A 9,118-nucleotide genomic window follows, 5' to 3' on the forward strand; every position below is an offset into this window, starting at 1 on the left:
TCTTCTTCCATAGGTCAATGTGGAAAAACAGCCAATGCAGAAAAATAGCCAATGCCATTGAAATATATGAATCCCCATACATTTCAGAACAAAATACAATGTATATTAAAACCAATGTATGTTAGGCCCAAGGGCTAAGTACTGTACATTCTACTACATCAATTTTAGTGATTAGGGTGCTGGTTTGAAACCAGTAGACCATCATTCTCCCTTAGGCATGAAAGCAAACTGGGGGACTTTGGGCCAGTCACTCTCTCTCAGCCCAATCCACTTCACAATGTTCTTATAGAGAAAATAGAAGGCAGGAATATTTTATTTGTTGTCTTGAAGTTTATGTAAAAATATGTTAAAGTGCTAAAAAACTAATAAAAATAACATTTCCCAAGGATCACCAGTTATAGTTCTCTTAGTGTCTGAACTGCATTGCCTCTTCTGATCTTGAAATCAACATTGCTGGCATTTTAAAAACCCTTATAAACACATGTTTTGAGCAGACTTTGAATTTTCGTTGGATTTTAATGCTCAATTGTAAATTTAGGAGTTTTACTAACTGTTTGAAGTTTTTATTGAAAACTGCCCTGAGGTATGGTAACTCATAGTTTTTTAAAAAAAACATAACAATAATACAAAGAAGCAAAAGGATCACAGAATTTGTTCCCCAAACCTTAGTTATTTCTTCTTTTAAAAGGTATTTCGGCTATCTCGTATCAAAACACTACATTTAATCAGTTTCATTTAATGTTGTTGTCGATTCTACATCCTGATGCTCATCTATCCCTTCTCTGATCTATCCCCTTCTCATGTAAACAAACAAAGAAACAAATTGCTTTAGCTACTAACCTAGCAGCTGGACTTTCCCATTAATTGATTTTACTTCTGACAGGGGCCAGCGGGGCAGACTGGTGAAAGAGGCATTAAGGGTTTTCCTGTAAGTGATTTATTTGTGTGTGTTCGTGTATGTTTTCGGCTTAATTTCACCCAAGGCATAAAGGTTGAGGTTCTACAGCATCCCCCTCCTGCTGAGACTACACCATAGTCAATGAACCAGGGATCTCCAAACGTGGCAACTTTAAGACTTGAGGACTTCCAACTCCCAAAATGCAGGCTGAGGAACTCTGAGAGTTGGATTCCACAAGCCTTAAATTTGCCAAATTTGCAGATCCCTGTAATAAGCTCCAGGGGATCAAATAAGGACTGGATCGTAACAACAAGATGGACAAGACAGGGTTCTTCATTTATCGCACTGCCCAAGGTCAGAAACAGGCTAGAACCCTCTTATAGCAGGGCGTCAAAGTTGATTTCATTGAGGGCCACATCAGGGTTGTGTTTCACCTTGGGGAGCCAGAGTGGGCATGGCCAGCTCAACGTCAATCATCGAGGATCCATTTTTGGCTGTGATGGCCTCCTGCAGCCCTCTGCCAGCAAAAACGGAGCTCAGGGAGGTTGCATGTGGTTCACTCATGGCTGCACCATGCACGTGGTGCGCTTGATGCGCACTGCACACACATGCACAGTGCAATAAACTGCAATGTGCTCTGCGCATGTGCAGAAGCAAAAAACAAGATGGCGCTACCTATGGCACCGCCCGGAGAACTGGTTTGGGGGCGTGGCAGGCCTGGGTCACTGCTGGTTCCAGTGACCCAGGCCGCCAAACCACTACCAATTCAGCCGAACCGGTCCAAACTGGTAGGAACCCACCACTGCCGGGAAGGCCGTGCACAGCCCTCCCGATCTCCATTTTTGCTGGCAGAGGTACCACAGGCCAGTCTTTCACTGTTTCCAGGGCAGCCCTGCAAGAAAGATCTAAGCACCGCACAGATCTTGAATTTGACACCCCTGCTGTACCCTTGTTCACAACCAATTTGTCCCAGGCAGTCTTTGCTTCCTCACTTCACAAACACTCAGTGGGTAGGTTTCAGGGAGGAGTACATTACCTCTTCACCCAGTCAAGTCTTGGTAATACATGCCATGTCATAAACATGACCATTATTCTTCTACATAGAACTGGCAACATCTTGAGGCTGAGGCAAGCCACAATCCGGCCACTTAGGCACTGGGCTGAGGTTGCTGAACTGGGAGAGAGATGAGTATCAAACTGCCTGTTACTCTTCTCCTCTAATAGCCTGCCCAGCTCTTATCTCCAGCCCATTATTACTTCAACGTTCACCCTCCACACTACCCCCTCTTAGTTCTTCCTTGCTTCCCCTATTAGCTGCAGGAGTCCCAAAGGCCATCCTCCCCTCCCAGCTCACATTCATCGCTCTTCCATTCACACATCCTTCCATTCCCACTCTATCCATCTGGTGTGTATCTGATCTAACCAGTCTGCCAAACCTCTTGATGTCGGCACTCTTCTGGTCCCAGAAGCAGAAGGGTCTCATCCAGAGGTGGGTTCCTATCTATTCGATCTGGTTCGGCCGAATAGGTAGTAACTCTGGCGGATATGTGACCCTACCGGTTCTATGATTGGCGGCGCCATCGTGATTTTCTGTTCTGCACATGCGCAGAACAATCTTTATTTAAAAAATGTAATTTTATTTGTTTTTTAATGTTGTGTGCATGCACAGATCGTTTTAAACAAAAATGCGCATGCACGCGGAGCAAATTTTTTTTACTACCAAACTGGTAGTAATGGGTTGGAACCCACCCCTGGTCTCATCTCTTCGCTTTTATTCCACCCATTATTTTTCCTTTGACTTTATTCACTCGCTACTCATATTAACTGGGGTACCAGGAGTCCCAGCCATTCCTTAGGTTCTCCCAGGTCAGGTGTGCTAACCTCTTTCCTATCTCATCCATGCCAGCATGTTTTTGAGGCTAATTTATTATACACAGATTGTGTAACTTCTGTTCCTTTGTGGCTTCATTTCAGTCCCATCCCCATCATCAAGACCCTCTTGAAGGACCAATAACAATTGCCCAAAGCCTCCTATTTAGACCCTGTGGCTTGTATTTAATGATTGGTTGCAGCCTCAGGCCAATGGTCTAGACTTGGCCTCCAAAATGGCCTCTTCACTCCAAAGTGGCGTCCAAAATGGCCTCCTCCCTGGGACACTAATCTAAATCCCCATCATCCCTCACTGTCCATTAACCACTTGTCAGGGTCCTCTACTGTCCCATCCTTCACTTTCTGGATCACCTGATAGTCTTCATTGCCCTACATCAGTGGTTCCCAAACTTGGCAACTTTAAGACTTGTGGACTTGAACTCCCAGAATTCTCCAGCCAGCTCAGCTCTGCTGGCTGGAGAATTCTGGGAGTTGAAGTCCACAAGTCTTAAAGTTGCCAAGTTTGGGAACCACTGCCCTACATTGTTTCTCGTAGCAGTAGATTTCATTCTCTAATCCCGTTTTACTTTCTGTCGTTATTTTCTTTGCCACTTCTCTTATCCACTTTTCTTCCGCCCGGCCCCCTCTGTTCTTTCCTTTCCCTTTCCTGCTGACTTCTTCCCTCCATGTCAGTCATCATCTCAGTCTCCTGTATGATTTGTTCTCAGTCCTCTCTTTTGCTTTCCAGTTCTATCCCAATCCCCAATTCCCCTATACTGGCTGGGTCTCTTATATTGCCTTCTTCTCCCAGGATTGCGGGGGGGGGGGGGGGGGGGAAATGGGCCGCTCTCACTGATCAGCAACCCCTCACAGCCTCTTGCACTGCCCATTCCTGGGCATGATCTTCCTGACTGCCATGAAACCTGCCAGCCATCCCTGCCAGTCCAGTTGGCCAAATCTGTTCCTTTGTCCAGCTCCTCTGCATACTTATGCCACCACTATTGAAACTTTGAATCGGGGGTCATAAGTATCTTTTGAGGGGGGCTGTTGTAACTTCAAATGGTTACTAAGACAACAGACCTAAGTCAAGGACTGCTTGTAATCAACGCTGAATTGAAGGAACGAAAAAGAAAACAAAATCTATACTTATTTTTTTCCTCTTTCACTTTACTCAGATTTGTAGTGGCTGCAATTTTGGGATTTCCAGCTTAAATACATCCCAAAGACCTTAGATTAGAGAAACAGCACAGAAAGACCATGTAAAAGTGGATACTTCCATTTTGTTAAAAAAATAATAACCTCTCCCCATATATTAACTTTCTGCCTCTTTCTTCACTGGCAAAACCTCTTTCCGTCCTTCGCATTCGGAGTTTTTCAAGGACAGTCAAGCCAGCCCTCTGTTTTCAATCCAATGCTTTTGTTTGTGGAGAGCTGCTTCTTGGGTGGGCCAGGAGATAATTTTAAAGCACACCACTAATGGATAGCGTATTTCAGGAAGAGATCAAAGCCGATGCATATTGTTAATGGATTTCAGACCCCACGCTTGTCCCTGGAGTGGTGTTTCAATAAGCCAGGTGTACCTGTGCTGAAGCAGCTGACCGCAACCACTGTTGGCTCTAGAGGGAGCCTCCTAAATGTTATTGGCAAGCCCTATGATGGCTTGCTTGGTTTCATGACTCTACCCATTAGGTTTGTAACCCCTATCTGATTCAACAACCAATAGCATTGAATAAGCTACTGTTGGAAGCAATGTCCATCTGGGTTCAGTTCCAAGTGGGGAAAAAGACACTGGAAACACGGAGGCTGTTTGGAAAGATGGTTTAATGGTGGACAGGATCACATGGCTTGAGCTCCTGAGCAGAAAAAGGGCAGAGATGCTGAGAGAGCCTGAGTTTTATACCCTCTATTGGGCCTCACCTCTCTGTTTCCGGTTCCTGTGTAAGAAATGTATCCCATTGGCTGTCAGACTCCCAGGGGGCGGAGGTCTTAGCTAACTCTGTAGGCTTGGTGTCCCAGGCTTGCTTGAGCCTTTGCCGGGTGATGTAATCTTCCCAGGTGCCATGTGGTGAGATGGGTGGATGGCTAATCCTACCTTTGTTATGTAGAATAGACTGGCTCAGGCTTTTAATGGCCCATTGACAAAAGTGGGGGTGGGAGGGCAGAAAGTTGCAGGGAGCTGCTTTGTCTTTAAAAACATGTCTCTCCTTTTCTCATTCAGGAAAATATAATATTCTGCCTTTTTAATATTTCCTAAAATACTGCATTTCTCTGGGAGAGAGGTGGCTGCTAACTTCCTACACTACTTAAGGGTTTCCTTGGAGAACATAGAGTAGCTTTCTCCAGCCAGTATTGGAGGAAGAGCTGATGAGAATTGAGAGGTGGAAGTCCAGCACTTCAGGAAGAGACAACATTGGGGAATGTGGAAGGAGACTAAGATCTTGAATCGTAGCTCGTAGCACGGTTCTGTCCCTCCTTTACTACTGGAAAGACACTGTTGCCAGTCTGATATCAATTTCTGTCTGCTTTTTCTTTTTTTTAGGGTGAACCTGGTAAGAAAGGTGAAGAAGGAGACAGAGGTGCCGATGTAAGGATGCAGTCAACTTTTCTGAATCATTTCAGCAGTCTCTCCTTGTATCGTTGTGTAGCATTATCTAGCATTGAGTTGGAAAAGGCCATCTCAGGTTCAGAAGCCTATTCTTGGAGTTCATAAAAAGGCCAGCATTCTAAGCCAAATGTCTCGGAAAGTAGGAGAGATTCTTTAATATTCCATGTCCTGGAGGGCTTTCCTTGACAAGTGGTAAAGCAGTGCGTGCTTCTTTGTAAGAAACTAAATCTGACAGCGCTTGTGGTAAATGAGGTGACAAAGAGAGAGACCTCCTCTGACTTGATGGCATTTGATGTAGCAGGTTCACTTCCTAAAAACTCTTCTTTTCAATCACTGAAAACTCAAACTTCCCAATTAATTCAGATTCAGTAAATTCCCTGATTGTGGAATTGGCCACTCGGGGAAGGGTAAACGTCATAGAACCAGCGGTGGGTTCCACGTTTTATTACCGGTGGGTGGGATTCAAATAATTTAACAACTGGTTCTCTGCCCTAATGATTTCTTCCGACAACCAGTTCACCAAACTACTCAGAAAGTTAACAACCGGTTCTCCCGAACTGGTGCGAACTGGCTGAATCACACCACTGGGTTAGCCGCTCGCACGCCCCTTCCACGCTTGTGCCTGGCCTTTCGCGCATGCGCTTTGCTTGTGTGCATGCCTTCCATGCATTCGCCCGGCCTCAAAAACGTGCCTAAATAGGATGGCATAGAGCCACGGGCAAATCGCCCATCCACGATTTCCGCTACCGGTTCAGGGGAACCGGTCTGAGCCGGCTGAATACCACTTCTGCTTAGAACTAAATATAAATCTGAGCAGGTGATAACTCTGTGTACACCATCTTCTCTGGATTAGGTTTTGGTTCAGTTTCAAGTCACCTCCAGATACTAATTCAGAAGTTCCTGTCTCTGTGGGAGAAATAACTGGAAATGGGATGGGGGAGAGAGGGAATTGGTGCCCTCTGCATATTAATTGCAGTTCATTTTGAGCCTCCAGTTGATCTTCTGTGCTTTAATTCATGTAGAGGTTCAAAAACTGGTCAGGCAAAATGGAAATTTGCAGGAGTTTGGTAGGTGTAGAGTATAAGAAAAATCTCCAAACACCACTGTATGAGATCAAGGTCTGATTTTAAATGTGAAATACCATTGTATGATATCTCCATGCTGTTATCAGAGCTTCCGGTCATTGCATGTCAGGCTTTAAATCCTATTTGCTCCCAATTGCTCTGATCTGAACAAGAGGAGGTGAAATGCCAAATGTTAAATATGAACTGCTTTTAGCAAACCCATAGCAATCCATTGGGTTGCTTAATGACCACACTGCTTGATTAATGACTGCTGCAAGAAAGATAATAGAATTGAGTCAGTCACCTGATTGGCCCTGTTTTATGACCCTTCCAACATATGACTATAACGGGCAGGCTCCATCACAGCTGTAGGTCGAGGACTACCAGTGTCAACCATTTTGAAACAATACAGCCAGTCCTTAAGAGGTTGAATGAGTCACTGAAATACTTCCCATTTGCTTTAAGAAAAGCAAAGAGGAAATAGGAGTTTAACACTGCTGGAAGAAATGTCCATCTGGGTCAGTGGTGGGTTTCAAATTTTTTTAGAACCTCTTCTGTAGGTGCGGCCTGCTTTGTGGGAGTGGCTTGCTGGCCATGTGACCGGGTAGGAGTGGCTTGCAGACAAGTGACTGGATGGGCATGGCCAACTTGTAAAATGTGGTGAAACTCACTTAACAACACTCTTGCTTAGCAACCAATATGTTGGCTCAGAAACTCTGGCATTTGAAGCACACTAGTCTTAAAGCTGTCAAGTTACAAGACCCTTGCACCCCTAACCCTTTAGAAAAAAAACCCAGGGGTGTTCAAATTTGACAGCTTTAAGACTTGTGGACTTCAACTCCCAGAATTCCTCCTCTTGCTCTTCATCTTGATGATGTGTGGACGGGTGGGGGGAGGGAGTTGGAACCGGTTCTAAACGGCAATGTAGATTTGTGGAACCTCTTCTACAGAAGAGGTTAGAACTGGCAGGAACCCATCTCTGATCTGGGTTCAGTTCCAAGTGGGAAGAAAGACACTGAAAACATGGAGACTGCTTGGAAAGATGGTTTTTAATGGTGGACAGGACCACGTGGTTTGAGGTCCTGGGGGAAAAGGGATGCTGAGAGTGCCTCGGTTTTATGCCCTCTCTGGGCTTTTGAATTTAAGCTTATACTCTGATTGGTTGTCAGTGTCCCATGGGGCCATGTAGGGGTAACTTTGTAGGGGTTTTTTGAGTCCCAAGTTTGGTTGACTCCTGTTGGGTGATGATGTAATGAAAGGGCTTTGGGATTCCTATTATGGCTCTGCCTGAAGGAGGTAGATCTTTGTTATGTAGAATAGACTGGCTCGGGTCTTAATGGCCCATTGACAAAGGTGGTGGGGGATGAGTTTCTGCCTCCCTTTGGGTGACATATTCTGCCCTTTTAATATTTCCTAAAATATTTCATTTTTCCAGGAGATGACTGGGTGCTAACTTCCTACAACCCCATGCACAAATGTCTTGTCCCTCCCCCACTTTTTCTCTCCTCTGTAGGGTGAAGGGGTCCAACAACTGCGAGAGGCCTTGAAGATTTTAGCAGAGAGGGTGCTAATTTTAGAACACATGATAGGGATTCATGGTGAGTGCCGACAAACCTGGCTTTACTTCAAGGGACCTGCTTGCCTTATCCCGGAGGGCCAATGTGAAAGATAGTTGGCCAGAAGTCCAATTTAAAGACTTGAAGAAGGGACAGTTTATTGTTGTCTATTCAAAGCTGCCAACCCTTGAACATTGGATCATATATGCCAGGGGTGTCAAACTCACGTCATCACGTCGGCGTCATGTTATGTATCGGGACTCCCCCCACTTTCCCCCCTCCGTGTGGGCGGGCCCAGCACACGACGCATCCGGCCCGCAGGCTGTGCGTTTGACACCCCTGATATATGCAGTTCAGCAACTCAGTTTCTCTTTTTATGAGAGGATGCGTCGCATTTTCGTCTAAATTTCAAAATGCATTTCTACATTTGTACCTGGTTATTGAAATGAGCAGGCACAAATTTTAAATCAAAACCAGGGCACGTTTCCCTTTTGGGTGATGAGATCGCATTTTTGGAAGGGCAAAAGGGCCTTTTTGGAGTGGGCCCCTTACAGTTTGGCTAAGTATGGCAATACAGCAAGAGCAGCCACAGGTCCAGAATGCCATTCATTTATGAATTCTTTAGGTTTCTGTTCTGCCTATTTTCCGCACAACAAAGACACCCCCAGTGGTGCAAGGTGGGTTGAGAGAGAACGTCTGCCCCAAAATCACTGACTAGAACTCACCGTCTCCCAGTTTCTAGTGCAGCACTTTGACTGCTACACGAAACCAGTCCTTGGTTATTTGGATAGCAGTTGATTGCAGTATTTATAATTGACTGCCATTGATCTGCCTGTCTCTCTGGCAGCCAAAGCTTTCAGACTTTCTCTCTTTCCAGGGAGGTGAGGGGTTCCTCCATGGCCAGGGCATTTCCCACTGTCCCCTCCCTGTTTTTTAAACAACACCCCCGTCCCGGTTTCCTTTGTTTTCAGATTCTTTGTCTTCCGTTGAACCAGGCTCAGGACAAGACGTGATCCTGGGCGCCCCGCTCCGAGCAAACACGAAAAACAAGCGACACCATTCGAACCAGATCCTTTCTTCACTTCTGGATGACAGCAAACCCAGGGCGAGAAGTGACCGGAGGCAA

At 45.4% G+C, this 9,118-nt stretch overlaps 1 protein-coding gene across 1 annotated transcript in view; it reads left to right on the top strand.

The window, feature by feature from the left end:
• Positions 1–9,118, top strand: part of COL26A1 (collagen type XXVI alpha 1 chain) — a 218,746-nt gene that overhangs the window by 204,093 nt on the left and 5,535 nt on the right. Inside the window, exons 11-14 of the mRNA XM_032216118.1 lie at positions 884–928; positions 5,307–5,351; positions 7,950–8,034; positions 8,964–9,118. The exon at positions 8,964–9,118 is cut by the window's right edge and continues 10 nt beyond it. Of these exons, the coding sequence (XP_032072009.1) occupies positions 884–928; positions 5,307–5,351; positions 7,950–8,034; positions 8,964–9,118 (330 nt within the window). The remainder of the gene's footprint in view (positions 1–883; positions 929–5,306; positions 5,352–7,949; positions 8,035–8,963) is intronic.

Source organism: Thamnophis elegans, chromosome 4, assembly GCF_009769535.1.
Source record: "Thamnophis elegans isolate rThaEle1 chromosome 4, rThaEle1.pri, whole genome shotgun sequence".
Lineage (NCBI taxonomy): Eukaryota > Metazoa > Chordata > Lepidosauria > Squamata > Colubridae > Thamnophis > Thamnophis elegans.